Genomic DNA, 15,596 nt, shown 5'->3' with positions numbered 1-15,596 from the left:
AGTGTTCTTGTGCTACTTCGCATTTTCCTGCATTATTCCTAACACTGTAATCATATTATAACTGTATTTCTAAAGCCGTAAACATCTTGAGGGAGGGACTCTGCTCTAGTCTTTGTATATTCTCCACCATTTGGAACACAGTATATGTCATGTAAATGCTTGTTACATGAAAGTCCTCGTCATCTCCTAACAAAGTGTCTTTCACATAAAAGGCACCTGCAAGGTGTGCCTCGGTGGCACAGTCGATTAAGCTCAGGTCGGGTCATGATCTCAGGGTCATGAGAAAGAGCCCCACACTGGGCTCTGTGCTGCGCCCAGAGTCTGCTTAAGATTCTCTTTCTCTCTTCCTCTGCCCCTCCCCCGCTCCCGCGCCCATGTCTCTCAAATAAATAAATAAATAAAATCTTAAAAAAAAGGCACCCGCAATAAATATCTGTTGCCAAGTCCCACCATCTCCAGGTAACTCCTTCTGGTATTGCTGGATCAGACCTAAGAACTTATGGGCAGGAGTACAGTCATAGCTCAAGTCAAAGAGTAGAGTCACAAGGCTCACTGTCTGCTTTAGGGAATAAAGAACCCTATGTATCACCCGGTGGCTAGGACATCCAGTCCCATGATACCACATCAGGCAGTTCAACTTGGGCCCACTTCATATGTTAGACAGCAGTGAGATTTTCCAATGTGATTAATTCTACCTAGGAAAGGGGCCATGTTCTTCATTTTTTTCCCCCATAAGCTCTGCTTAAGGGCTTGATCTGGGAGGTTAGAAATTGGGCTCATGTTTCTGTTTGTGAGAAAAATAAAAATGTATTTTTTTGGTTTTAAAAAAAAAGTCTATCTCTTAAAAATCACATTTTGGCATTTCAACTGTTCCTGAACATTCATTGTTGTATTCTAAACTCTTGCAACACAATCTATGTGGGTGTGAATCTTAGACAATTCAGTAACTTCACGTGTCCCCAGTATATGCACTGGAAACAACATTCCTGGGCGGATATCTTAGCCACAAGCCTACCTCTGCCTGATCTGCCCTCTATCAGTCAAGTCAGTATAAAAACATAACAAAAGCTCCATCACATTTCTTGATCTTTGGAGCTAAAATAGAAGAACTGAAATCTGTTATCCAAATTTAAACCCGAGACAGACACAGAAGTCTGCAAAGAGAGGTAAAAACTTCTAGAGAAACTGGACAGAAATTGGTATATGGCTATTATATGGAAGAAGGAAGCAAACAGAAATCTTATGTCCAATTGTCTTGAGCTTCTCAAATTGAATATGTTACATATGATATGTCTTAGCCGATGATTACCTCAAAATAAATCAATAAGCCACACCCAACAGAGTTCAAAGAATCCAAGGTTCTTCAAAATAAACTGAAATATCAACCCACAGTGAGAGAAGTCCATTAGTGGAATTAATATTTGCTACCTGGATAATGGACACAACATGAGGTCCATTAGAACACACTCCAGAGACATCTAAATTTCTATTCCTTGACCGGTGACAGAATCCTGCCTCAGGCTAGGCTTTGTCTGCTCGATCTAAAATCATAGGAAATAATCCTGTTAAGTGTTCTTAAACATTTGCCAGAGTAAAATTATTCTTTAACACATAAATTGAACAATAATACATAAAGATAGAAAAGAATATTTTCTGTTTGTTTGTTCACTTGATTTTTCATGGAACACTCTAAAGATTCATTCCCTTAGGTTGAACTGTCTTTGGTACTTTACTGATCTGCTCTGTGGGGTATAACACTTTCACAAATTCGTTCTGTGGGACACAAATGGCATTACATAATATAAGCCTAGACCACAGTGACCAAGTCTGCTCCAATCCATTTATTATTTGCTCCTCATGTGAATAATTTATTCCAGGAGGCAAGTGGGCACTGGTCGTTTATTTACTATTCACCGGTAACATAAACTGCATTTAAGCAGGTGCATATTCACACTTAGAGGAGACAATTTTTTTAATTGACCTAAACCAAGTAAGATACTAAGGCTCACTGCAAGTGTGAACATTAAGGATTCTACCTTTTATTCTTTACAAATTCTCTCCTCTGCTCTCTCTTCCCATTTTAAATAGGCTTTCTGAGCCATCATGCGGGTAAATGAAATACTGCTCCACTTAATTACACCAGCACAGAACTGGGAAGGAAAGCAGGGGCTGGGGACGGGGTAAGGAGCTGTTCTTGGCTAGCAGAGCCTGCGGAGAGTGGGAAGAAGAAGCATCAGGCTCAGAATGGCCAGGCAGGGCACAATCAGGGTCCTACCGAACAGACTAGAAGCCAGGCAAAGGCAGCCTGACAGGCCCGGGATAGTGAGCTGGCCCTGCTGGCCAAAGGACCCACATACTCGGGGTCCAGGCCTATAATGCAGGCAGGCTGATCTCAAATGTGACACCTGGAAGCTCTCTGGGTGGAGTGTAAGGACTCAGCCAGAGGGCTAGCTAACACCTAAGAAACAACCACACCTCTAGGTACTGCGCGTTGAACCCGTAATAAAGCCACACGTGGTGCTAGGTGCTTTATGTGTTGTGGTCACCCTAAGAAACTGGTCATGGGTGTCCTCTTTCCCTTTCTTCTGGGTCTTGGTCAGATCCCTCTTCCTCATGTCCTTGGAAGCAAGCCTTGGCCTTGAAACTGTCTTTGGCCAATAAACAGGAGTCAAATGGATGTTTCCCTTCTGGGTGGAAACACTGAGAGACTTGACATGATTTACCGTCTTCCCTTTAGCTGCCTTGACAACACGCATCAGGATGGAGCTTCCAGCAGGCCAGGCAACTCACAAGAGGAAATTCCTCTGCTGCTGTAGACTGCATGTTTGTGTTTAAACAAAAGTCGTACGTTGAAACCTCATCCCCAGTAGGCTGGCATTTGCACATGGGGTCTCTAGGAGGTGATTAGGTCATGAAGCTGGCATCCTCATGAACAGGACACTGGCCTTATTAAAGAGTCTCCAGAGAGCTCCCTCCCCCTTTCTACCCTCAGGGGAAGAGCAAAAAGATAGCCATCTAAGAAATAGGAAGCACCCCTCACTAGCCCCCCTGCATCTGCGCATGCTTTGATCTTGGACTTCCTCATCTCTGGAACTGTGAGAAAGCCATGTTCGGTGTTTATAAGCCACTCAATCTCCGGTATTCTGTTACAGCATTCTGAATGGACTGAGAACCTGCCACCCCGCACAGATATGAGATGTGTAAGGTAAAATACTCTTTTGCAGTGTGGAGCCCCCGACGTTATGCAACTGTGCGTCACTGCAACAGACCCACGGACTGTCTCCCTGGATCATCCCAGCAAGCCTGTGATTCCTTTAAGGAGGAATGTGAAGGTACATCCTGTGACTCTGAGTCCTTTGCCTGAGATCACAGAATTAATAAGAGACTGTCTAACCAGAGCCCCACTCTTAACCACACTTTGACAAGAGCTAATTGAGTAAGCAGGAGGGAAAATAAGGCATCCCTAGCTCCGTAAGTGGCATCAGGAAACTTCTACACACATAACTGGCATAAAACCAGGCAACTGAGCAGAGTAGCCTCTGCAACTCTCCAACTTTGTACCTGCGTCCTGTGGGATGATAGTCAAATCATATTACATGGTTCCTCTTAAGGTGACCCAGCCCCAGGGAGGGCTCACAGAACAGGGGTGGGTCGGGGGTTGAAGGAATGGCCCTCTGCTCCTCTTGCTTTGCTAGACCATAATCCTTCACTTTTACGTTACACCTTAAGTAACAGAGGATCCTATAGAACATAAGACTTCCATTGTTTACCAAACCTTCCAAACCAAGACTTCCACTGTTTACCTTCCAAAGCCATGGGCATGATGAGGCAGAATAAGAAGGAAAAGATTCTAAGAACCAAGAGCACTATTCGTAGCCAATAAGAAGACGGTCTATATATGGCCAGCAATTTTACTTTTTCCTGAAATTTCCAAGTGGAGTTCAAAGTGCCGAATTCATGGTACAAACCTTTGTAGCTTCTCATCATGACTTAAGAATGCAAGAATTCCCTCACATGCATTTATTTCTCGGTGGGCATTCATCTTAAGTACTGACCAACAAATGACAGGAAACAGATTCAAAGATGGGCTGTAAGTATTCCTATCCTTGACCAATTCATGTCACTTTTCACTTGTGTGGCCCGGGGATCAGTCCTGGAGCCTTTAAACCAGAGAAGGAGAGATAAATTATCCTCACTTTTAGCTCAGTGGGTGGAAGTATATTCCTTCACTGTCACTTTACAACATGTTACTGGCTTTCAGATTGAGCAATGCCTCCGAAGTCTGGACAGAGTCCATACACTGCCACATTTCATTCCAGGGAATTCCGTTATTGCGATGACTGAGTATGTGTGTCATATGAAGCCATAACTTATTTATGCCCTTAATACTAGATTGGCTTTTTAAAAATCAGCAAAAGAACATAGGCTGTTTTCATGCATATGATCTCCAGTATAGTTATTCATTCATTTTTTAACCTAATAAAAAATGGTGGTCATCCATTTGATTAGACGGATCAAAGGGATTTTTTTTAACTACCCTACATACCCTATATCAGCTTTGAATTTCATATGACGCTCATCACTCACCCTAATCTCTGTGGTGCCACATGTGTTCAGCATGTTGTCTATAATAAAGTAGACATCACATTTGCATGCTTTGCATGGCAAAAATACACTAGGTTACATGTGTTATGGGTTTTTAAATTTCAAATATCTAAACAGAAATTCACATCAAACTACCTGAAACATAGTGTACGCCAACATCTGATATCTATTACAAATACCCCGAGCTTGAATTCAAATAAAATTTATATTTTTATGCTCATTTACTTTTTCCTTGTACTTTCATAAATACTATTTTTCATTTAAAACATAGATGTTTCAAAGAAGCAAGAGAAAATCACAAAAAAAATTTCCCTGGAAGCAAAGCCCCCTTTCTAAGTGAAAGCAGGTATAGAGAAAACCATCAGAAACAGAATACCTGTCTCATGGAATGTATTTCAGAAAGCAAACAAAAATGCTGCGTTGATTTAAATAACAAATGAGGTGACTTTTTTTTTTAATGCAATGTTGTCTTTTGGAGCATCTGAGTGAAGAAGAAAGCATAGGTCCTCAGATGCTTTTAAACAAGTAGACTTTCCTTTCCTCAGGAGAGGCTGAGCATCCTACACTCACCTAGAAAGGTGAAGCTGCCATGGCCCACCCTAGTATGCCTTAAAACTCAGTGGAAACGTAAAAGTGAGGACCTGCTGAAGTAAAAAGCTGTGCAGTGTCCAAGACTCAGGGAGACCTAGAGAAGGATACACTACTGGTTTCCACTAAGAGAAGAAAGGAAACAGAGCAGCTAAAAGCACAAGATGCAAATGAACACACATTCAGGGAAACTGAAACGGAGATTATTCTCTCACTGCTCTAAGACTGGACCACTCGTCCTGGTACTAACATCAGATTCCAACAGCAAGAGCCAAATTCCATGAAGGTGCTCTTTGTCCCCCTTTAAACTAATAACCACCAGTCCCTATGCTATTTCTGGGGCTTGCATTTTTAAGTGGATTCTGCTGCCTTTCAAACAACTTGTCATCCTAGAAATCAGTTACTTCCATGGTCTTAAGGATCTGAGACATCCTTTTGATACTAGGAAATGGTTCTCTACACCCAAGACAGCCTGTTCCCCAACTCGAAGCTTTAAACTTGAGCTTTCAAGGGACTTAATCGGGCCCTCAGAGAAAAGTCACAGACCTTCCTTTCAGATTGTGGGAGAAATACTCCTTTGCACGCTATCTCCTGGGAAGCTTGTTGTTGCTGCGAAACCCAGGGGAGGAGGAGAAGCGCTTGGGGGGCGGGGGCAGATGGGAGTAGGGTCGGTGCGGCGTAGGAGATGTGTGAGTTTCCGAAGTTCTCCTTATCTTTATGTCATAATTGGAGATGTGACCCAAATACAAGGAAACCGCCACATTCCATTAACAGACTCAATTTGGATTATGCAGCTCCGCGGGAAGAAATAGCATCCTCTCCCGAGCCAGTTGTACTGCACTCTTGAGATAATTCTCTTAGTTTCATTTTAACATCTGGTTTAAGGAGATGCTGACGGGTCAGAGTGGAAACTGTGGATCCACTGAACATCTCTTTAGAGGGACTTCTCCCTTCCAGAATGGCGAGCCCCAGGGACTCAGCTCCGGTGCCTGGAACCCTACCCGCGAAGCGCGCACTCTGGGGAGCGGAGGTCCCGGCTCGCCGGCTCCCCTCTTCCCCCTCGCCGAGTGGCGGTTCCCGGGGAGCAGGGCGGTCCGCTCGCTCTTTCGCCTTTCTCCTCGCAACGCGCACAGCCCTCCCTAGTTGGGCTCAAGTAGAGGATCGCCAACTGCCCATCCCAGAGGACAGGCTGCAGAAAACTCTCCCGGCTCGTGCGCGGACCCAGGCCGGGTCGCCAGCGGCGGCAGCCTCGCGGATTCGCTAATGGGTAGTTTCTGGACGAAGTAACACAGCCCCAAAGACCGTCTATACCCTCTAGAGCCCACCACCGTGCGACGCCGCGATCCTCGGAGCCCCGCTGTGGCAGTTCCCCTTCTCGCTCACCCCGCAGAGGCGCCCCAAGAACGCGGTGCCAATGAACCCTGAGAAAAGCCCGTGGGGGAGGTCGAGGAGCGCGGGGAGCCAGGCAGTGCCGGGAAAGGCACCTCCCCTCCCCTTCCTCCCCGCAGCCCGGTCCTTCCCGTAAAGAGAGTGCAGGAACAGAGGCCCCGGGTCGGAGGGAGGACGCGGGCCGCCCTCGTCCCCGAGTCTGGCCACCTGCCGGGTCCCCCGCGCCCGGCCCCGCCGCCCCGCGCGCGCTCCGGCCACCTCCGGGGCAGGTGCCGGGCCGAGGCCCCGGGGAGCGCGCCGCTCTTACGTGCTCCAGCTTGTCTTTCCTCCGGAGCCAGACGCTGGCGCTGTAGTCCTGCTGCTTGACGCTGCTGTAGAAGTTCGCGCCCACTCGAGTCAGGCTCGGCGAGGGCTCCTTGGGGCGGCTTTTGAGCCTCATCTGCTCGAAGCCCTCGTGGGGGGAGGCCGAGAGCCACTCGTGCTGCCGGATCTCCATCCTGACATGACCAGGCGGCGGCTGGCGCGCAGCGGGCTGGAGGGCGCGCGGGAGGCCGGGCCGGGGCTGTAGGAGGAGCGAGCGGGTGCGGGGGGCGCGGGGAGCCGAGCGCGCGGCCGGGCGGGAGCAGCGCGGCGGGCGGAGGGAGGGCGAGGTGAGGGGGGGTGGAGGAGGTGGGAGAAAGGGGCGGGGGCGAGAGGGACGCAGGGAGGGAGGTAAGGAGGGAGGAGAGTCGGCTCTGGGGAGGCCCGAGTGCCCGGGGCGCGCCGCGGTAGCGGCGACGCCCCCGCCGGCTGCGGTCCGAGCGGGCGCCCCGCACGCCGGCTCCTTGCGGCAGCGGCTGGGACTGGGCCGGCCCGGGGCGGCGGTGGCGGCGGCGGCCGCGGCGCTGGTGGGGTGCGGGTGGGAGGGGCCGCGGCCCGCAGCCAGTCCGAGCCCGCAGGTTGGTGCAGTGAGGAGCCGCGCCGCCCGCCGCGGGGCCGAGGGCTGCGAGCCCGCCGCCGCCCCTCCCGCCGCGCCGGCCCCTCCTCGCGGGGTGGCTGCACCTCTCCGGCTCGCGTCTGTACTGGAAAGCGAGCAGCTGCTGGAGGGGGAGCGCGGTCTCCGCGCCTCCTCCCTCCCGCTGGCCCGGCGCGGGGCTGGATCCCCGGGGAGACTCTTGACACCACCTCTGCCCTTCCCCCACTTGCCCCCAGCTGGCCCGGCTCAGCGGACGCCGCCTGGCCCCGGCTTCACGGCCCCTTGTTCTGAAAGTTCTGAACTTCCCACCTCGGGAGTCCATTTGTCCCACCGCGGGGGCGCAGAGCACAGGGCGCTTGGCAACCCCCCCACACCCGAAAATGGCCACAAGGACAAGTGTTTTCTGGAACCGTGCACACTACTTTCATCTGAGGGCGTAGCGCTGCCAATCCTCCCGAGGGCAGCGGCTGGGCGGGCTGGTTTGCTGGACCCGCTGCTCCCCCGCCCTGGGTGCACTTGGAACCCGGCTGCCCGCGGCGCCCCTGCACCGGACCCAGGGCCTCTCCGCAAACGCCCTGCTCCTCTGCAAACGCCCTGCCTCGACTGTGCGTTCGCGAGGTGCGTGTGGCCCGGGAGCTCTGCAGTTGTTTCTCTACGCTGTCCCTCGACCCCAGGGCCAGGTTTTACTACCCGGAGGGTTTTTGCTGCTTTCCCTCCCGGGCCCAGTCTTAAAACAGCCCGGCGTGATAATTTTCTGGAAATAGGCATGTTAATAGTTAAATCTTAAATCTCTTTATCTTTTGCTGTCTTTGCATTCAGCATCTCAGAACATTTTTTGGTTTTACCGAAAAGCTCGATAACAATTCATGTCAAGGATTTCTCAGGTCCATTTAAAAGCTTGAGAAGTGTGTGAAAGCGGCAGAAATATCTGGGAGATTTTAAAGGGGGGGCACAGAGGGTAAACTGACCTCTCTTCAGCCCTCGGCTGACCTGTTCCCCAAACGTCCAGCTTGGATGATAGTTTCAAAGAAAGTCCGGGTTGGAATGTGATGGTTTTGTGAGGGCAAGGATTGTCTCATATCTTTTCAGAGTCTATTTTTTTTTCAGAGTTTCTATTTAAATAAATGGTATTGCAATAATGGAAATTGAAATAAAATCCTATAGCAGTCAATTTGGGGACCAAGTAACTAAAAAGTAACACACACACACACACACAAAGTTTCTGGTTATTCTAAATTAGTTTTTTTTTTTTTTTTTAAGATTTTATTTATTTATTTGACACAGAGAGAGACAGCGAGAGGGAACACAAGCAGGGGGAGAGGGAGAGGGAGAAGCAGGCTTCCCGCCCAGCAGGGAGCCTGATGCGGGGCTCGATCCCAGGACCCTGGGATCATGACCTGAGCCGAAGGCAGTCGCTTAACCAACTGAGCCACCCAGGCGCCCCTAGATTAGTTTTTTTAGGGGCTGAGTCATATGGGTACTATGTACTCTCAACAGATGGGTTTTCTCTAAATCTCACAGTTACTCTGCAAGATGAAAGTTATTAAGCCCATTTTCCAGGTGAGGGAACTGAGACTCAAACAGAAGTGACACATCAAAGCAAAAATTGGAACCGGATTAAAAGGCTTCCAACACTGTACCTTCCATTGTCTTGTTTCTCATTTTTTGCTATGACAATTTAAACTTCACTGCTTTTGCTTCTTTTTAAAGTATAAACACACGATTGACATGACTACCAACACTTACATATCTTTTATAATATTGGTGCTAGAAAAACTTGACTGCCCTTCTGCCAAGGGTATGTCTGATTTTTGCTCTATCAGAGCATCCTGAAGGTCAGGTGATATATGCAAACCTTGACAAGTGACAGATCTCCAATTCAGAGTAATAATGAAGCGTTCCACTGTAGTAGAATTTAAACAAATAGTTTCCATGTCAAGTCAGGTTTTCATGCGAACAGATTTTTTTTAACTATACTTTTATAGGGAAAATACTATAGGAGCTGAAACCATTGTTTTAAAGGTGTGTACTGGTAGCATATATGTTACAGACTAACTACTAAATTGAGCCTTATAATCAATTCATAGGTGATGTTTGTTAGGACCCAAAATATCAGGCAAAGCATACATTTTTACTGCTTCATACTTAACCTACTTAGCATATAGTGCCAGACATTAAAACAGACTCAATACGTTCAAATCAACCTGAGTGAAATTATATTCACAATTTTATTTCAGCCTTAGATACTTGTTCAGGTTCATTGTTTATGACGGTAATATGGGACTTGTTCATTGACCTTCAAAAGAATATTTTATATGAAACAGCTCTGGTCAAACTGTTGTAGGGAGCACAAATAGTATTTCTGAAGATGGTCAACTGCAATATGTGACTCTTGCCCCTCAAATATTATCAAAATGTGTAAGTATCATTGAATTTACAAATTAATTCCCATGGCACTTTTCCCTGTCTACGTTCATAGCCCTTACATGGTCTGAATGAAGCACAGGTGCTAGGCATTATCCATCCTCCTAGTTAGCTTCTTGTGGAACTGGGGCCATCCTTCACTGTGCTAACACTTTACAACATATTTGTGTTTCTTTGTTTTTAAGCGCACTGGACTTAACATTAAAAGACCTAGGTTTTAGTACCAGCTCCTTTAATCTCTAAATTGTGACTTTCTGGGTTTTTATTTGATATCAATAGCCTTCAGGTTCATCTAATAAATGGAGAATAATCATTGCTACCTCAAAGGATTGCTACAGGGATGAGCTGATATAATACACGAGAAAACATTGTATGAACTATACAGGGCTATGTTATTGTTCTTAGAACATTCGGGCACAGGAATGTTCTTTACGTTCTTCTAATGATAAGTTATGTTCACTGGCAGTGTATCACTTAATCTTGATTGCTTGTAATTAATCATAGAAACTGCACTCAGCCATGAAATTGCATCTCATTAATGTTTATATTTATTCTAGAAATACTTTCCCTACATTGCTACTGGTATTTTACACAATACTTTCAAACTATATAAAAATTTCAGGTAAGGGCACCTGGGTGGTTCAGACGGTTACACGTCTGCCTTCGGCTCAGGTAATGATCCCAGGGTCCTGGGATCGAGTCCCACGTGTCGGGCTCCCTGCTTAGCCAAGAGCCTGCTTCTCCCTCTGCCTGCCGTTCTACCTGCTTGTGTGCTTGCTCACTCTCTCTCTCTCTCTGTGTCAAATAAATAAATAAAATCTTAAAAAAAATTTCAGGTAAAACATATACAAGCCATCAACGTTATTGATTTCAAACTGAAACTCAAAGGATGCCATTGACCAAGAATTGTTAACATTGTCTGAATAAGGCATTCTGCAGGGGTGTAAAACCTAAGGCCAGGGTAGGCTGAAAGCATCCAGAAGTCACAGGGAGTATTTTTTTAAGCCTTTCATACCAATAATAATACCTTACATTTCCATGATATTTACATTTATAGCATGTTTTCAAATCCTTCAGCACATTTACTTCATGCAAAAATTATCTGAAAGTAGTCTTGGTATTTGCTACCATCTCCATTTTTTGAAAGGAAGAGACCAAAGCTCATGGAGGTTGGGCTCAAGACCCACCCAAATCTATGTGTCTAATAAGCCATAGAATCTGGTCTAGAAGCCATTGACCCTAAATAAAGGATTTTCTTTTCACCACGTCACATCAAAAAATCTCAAATGGATGCTTCTCAGTACTTACATGTTTTATTTTTCATGTGTTTACTTTTACTAAGTAGTATCAGGCTTTCTTAAAGGTTTATTACTGAAGAATAAAACATCTCAATAATTAGACCTTCCTTGGCAGTGTGCTTTGGGTCCTCCCTAAATGACCCTCACTCTATGCAAGACCATATGAAAACACTGACCCCCCAAATTATTCTATTCTTTGCTGTCAAGAAGTAGATCCAGCAGCTTAAGACAGTGTTACTTTTTTGTAACATTTTACTTTTACAGATGTTTGAGGTTCACTGCAAAATTGAGAGGAAAACACAAGAGACTTCCTGTGTAGCCCCTGCCCCCACACACACATCACTTCCCTCATTATCAACATCACACATCCTAGGGGTACACTTGTTATAATTGATGACCTACATAGACACATCAAAATCACCCAAATTCCATAGTTTACATTAGGGTTCACTCTTGGTGGTGTACATTCTGTGGGTTTGGACAGATGTCTAATGATATGTATGCATCATTATAGTATCATATGGAGTATTTTCACTGCCTGAAATACCCCCGTGTCTATTCATCCTCCTCTCTCCCCACCAGCCTCCACATCCTTAGCCACCACTGATCTGTCTCCATAGTTTTGCCTTTCCAGAATGTTATATAATGGGAATCATGTAGTATGTTGACTTTTCAGGTTGTATTCCTTTACTTAGTAATATACACTTAAGATTCCTTCCCGTCTTCTCTTGGCTTGATACCTCATTTCTTTTTAGCACTGTGTAATATTTCATTGTCTGGGTAGACCACAGTTCATTTATATCTTCTCCTAATGAAGGGCATCTTGCCTGCTTCCAAGTTTAGGAAATTATGAATAATGTTGTTATAAACATCCATGTGCAGATTTTTGTGTGGACATAAGTTTTCAACTCCTTTGGGTAAATACCAAGGAGCACTAGACAAGCATTACTTTTTATAAGTACATATGTTAATTATAAGATTATTTCCAGAATTCAGCTGGATAGGGATCAAACCATTCTGAACACCTACAAACTCAACAGGAGATCGAAGAAAAGAATAGCAACAACTCTCTGAACAGAAAAGCGACCACTTTCTGGAAGGTAGGACGTGCGGAGAAGTGAATCCGAGGCGATATTCGGAAGGATAGACGGCGGGGGAGGGGGCCTCCGTCGGCAGCTTCTGGCAAGTGATAGAGCCACGGAGCACAAAACCGGAACTTTTAGAAGTCGGCTCCGCTGAGGGACGTCACTCTGGTGGCGAAGTGGGGGGTGGGACCCTCGCGGGACAGTGTAGTCTCAGGACCCTCGGGGTCACAGAAAGACCGGGGGTGCCTGAGTGCGGCAGAGCTCCCAGGTATCGGAGCGGGGAAGCCGGCTGCAGAGACGGAGCCCAGGCGCAGGCTCTCAGCTCGGGGTTGCCATAAACCGTGATCCGCGGCACAGTCGGGCCACTGCTCCTCCAGCAGGGACCCAACAAGCGGCAGATCCGGGGAGACTCACCTTCTTCCCCTGGGAGAAGAGGTGCGGGAGCGCACTGCAGGGATCTGCTGGGTTTGGAGACTCCACCCGGGGTCGGGTGCGAGATAGAAAGGCGCGGTCACAGGCCGGGTGAGCGCGGAGTGTGGCCGGAGACCGGGGAGACGGGAGTGACTGACTGCTTTTCTCTGGGGGCGCACTGAGGAGCGGGGCCCCGAGTTCTCGGCTCCTCCGGGGCAGAGACTGGGAGGCCGCCATTTTCACTCTCCACCTCCAAAGCTGTACGGAAAGCTTGCAGGGAACAAAAGCTCCGGAGAGCAAACCCGAGCAGATTACTTAGCCCGGACCGGCAAGGGCGGGGCAATTTTGCCTCCGGCAAAGACATTTGGGAACCACGGCAACAGGCCCCTCCCCCAGAAGATCAGCGAGAACAGCCAGCCAAGACCAAGTTTACCGATCAATGAGAACGGCAGAACTCCAGCGCTAGGGGAATACTGCACATAGAATTCATGGCTTTTTTACCATGATTCTTTAGTCTTTCAAAGTTAATTATTTTTTTTAACTGTCTTTTTTTCTTTTTTCTTTTTTCTTTTTTTTGAATTTTTCTTTTTCCCTTTTTCAACCAACATCTTATCAATCCCTTTTTTAAAAAAAAAACATTTTTATTTTTCATTTTTAAAGTCATATTCTATCCCTTCATAGTAGTTACCCGTATTTTTGGCATATATATATAAGTTGTTCTCTCTTTAAAATCTTGAGATAGTTTCTTCTAACAGATCAAAATATACTCTAAATCTCTAGTGTATGGTTTTTTTCTACTCCCCTGCCTGATCACATTCTCTCCCTTTTTCCTTTCTTTCTTTTTTTTTAATCCTCTTCTTTCTTTTTTCAAACAACTTATCAAATCCTTTTTTAAATTTTTTATAATTTCCATCTTTACAGTCATATTCCATCCCTTCATCATATCAACCCTTATTTTTGTACATATATAAGTTTTTCTTTCTTTAAAATTTTGGGAGGGACTTTCTTTTAACAGACCAAAATACACCCAAAATCTAGTGTGTGGCACTGATCTATAAACCAGCCTGATCATATTTGATCACATTCTGTTTTTGTTTTGTTTTGTTTTGTTCTACTTTTGTTTGTTTTTATCTTTATCTTTTTCTTTTTTCTTTTTTTCTTTCTTTTTCTTTTTTCTCTCTTTCCCTTTCTTTTCCCACTGCTTCAGGTCTTTTCTGATTTGTTTAGAGTATATTTTCTGGGGACGTTGTTACCCTGCTAGCATTTTGTTCTCTCATTAATCTATTCTCCTCTGCACAAAAAGACAAGATGGAAAAAATCACCTCAACAAAAAGAACAAGAGGTAGTACTGACTGCCAGGGACCTACTCAATACGGACATTAGTACGATGTCAGATCTAGAGTTCAGAATCATCACTTTAAAGATACTAGCTGGGCTTGAAAAAAGCATGGAAGTTATTAGAGAAACCCTTTCTGGAGAAGTAAAAGAACTAAAATCTAACCAAGTAGAAATCAAAAAGGCTATTAATGAGGTGCAATCAAATATGGGGGCGCTAACTGCTAGGATAAATGAGGCAGAAGAAAGAATCAGTGAGATAGAAGACCAAATGATGGAAAATAAAGAAGCTGAGAAAAAGAGAGATAAACAACTACTGGATCACGAGGGCAGAATTCGAGAGATAAACGATACCATAAGACGAAACAACATTAGAATAATTGGGATCCCAGAAGAAGAAGAAAGAGAGAGAGGGGCAGAAGGTATAATGGAGCAAATTATAGCAGAGAACTTCCCTAATTTGGGGAAGGAAACAGGCATCAAAATCCAGGAAGCACAGAGAACCCCTCTCAAAATCAATAAAAATAGATCAACACCCCGACATCTAACAGTAAAACTTACGAGTCTCAGAGACAAAGAGAAAATCCTGAAAGCAGCTCGGGAGAAGAGAAATGTAACCTACAATGGTAGAAACATTAGATTGGCAACAGACTTATCCACAGAGACCTGGCAGGCCAGAAAGGACTGGCAGGACATATTCAGAGCACTAAATGAGAAAAATATGCAGCCAAGAATACTATATCCAGCTAGGCTGTCATTGAAAATTGAAGGAGAGATAAAAAGCTTCCAGGACAAACAAAAACTAAAGGAATTTGCAAACACGAAACCAGCCCTACAACAAATATTGAAAGGGGTCCTCTAAGCAAAGAGAGAGCCTAAAAGCAACATAGACCAGAAAGGAACACAAACAATATACAGTAACAGTCACTTTACAGGCAATACAATGGCACTGAACTCCTATCTTTCAATAGTTACCCTGAATGTAAATGGGCTAAATGCCCCAATCAAAAGACATAGGCTATCAGATTGGATTAAAAAACAAGACCCATCGATATGCTGTCTGCAAGAGACTCATTTTAGACCCAAAGACACCCCCAGATTGAAAGTGAGGGGGTGGAAAACCATTTACCATGCTAATGGACACCAAAAGAAAGCTGGGGTGGCAATCCTTATATCAGACAAATTAGATTTTAAACCAAAGACTGTAATAAGAGATGAGGAAGGACACTATATCCTACTTAAAGGGTCTATCCAACAAGAAGATCTAACAATTGTAAATATCTATGCCCCTAACACGGGAGCAGCCAATTATATAAGGCAATTAATAACAGAAGCAAAGAAACACATCGACAACAATACAATAATAGTGGGGGACTTTAACACCCCCCTCACTGAAATGGACAGATCGTCTAAGCAAAAGATCAACAAGGAAATAAAGACTTTAAATGACACACTGGACCAAATGGACTTCACAGACATATTCAGAACATTCCATCCCAAAGCAAC

General features: G+C 45.5%; 1 protein-coding gene across 1 annotated transcript in view; it reads right to left on the bottom strand.

Moving 5' to 3' along the window:
* The window catches only part of PLD5 (phospholipase D family member 5), a 416,609-nt gene extending 409,510 nt beyond the window's left edge, over positions 1 to 7,099 (bottom strand). The window contains exon 1 of the mRNA XM_032389318.1: positions 6,890 to 7,099. Coding sequence (XP_032245209.1) covers positions 6,890 to 7,078 — 189 coding nt within the window. The 5' untranslated portion in view covers positions 7,079 to 7,099. The remainder of the gene's footprint in view (positions 1 to 6,889) is intronic.
* Positions 7,100 to 15,596: the final 8,497 nt, after the last annotated feature.

This window comes from Phoca vitulina, unplaced genomic scaffold, assembly GCF_004348235.1.
Source record: "Phoca vitulina isolate PV1807 unplaced genomic scaffold, GSC_HSeal_1.0 scaffold54, whole genome shotgun sequence".
NCBI classification, from domain to species: domain Eukaryota; kingdom Metazoa; phylum Chordata; class Mammalia; order Carnivora; family Phocidae; genus Phoca; species Phoca vitulina.
Note: the sequence above shows the minus strand (reverse complement) of the source record. Positions and strands in the feature narration are given on the sequence as shown.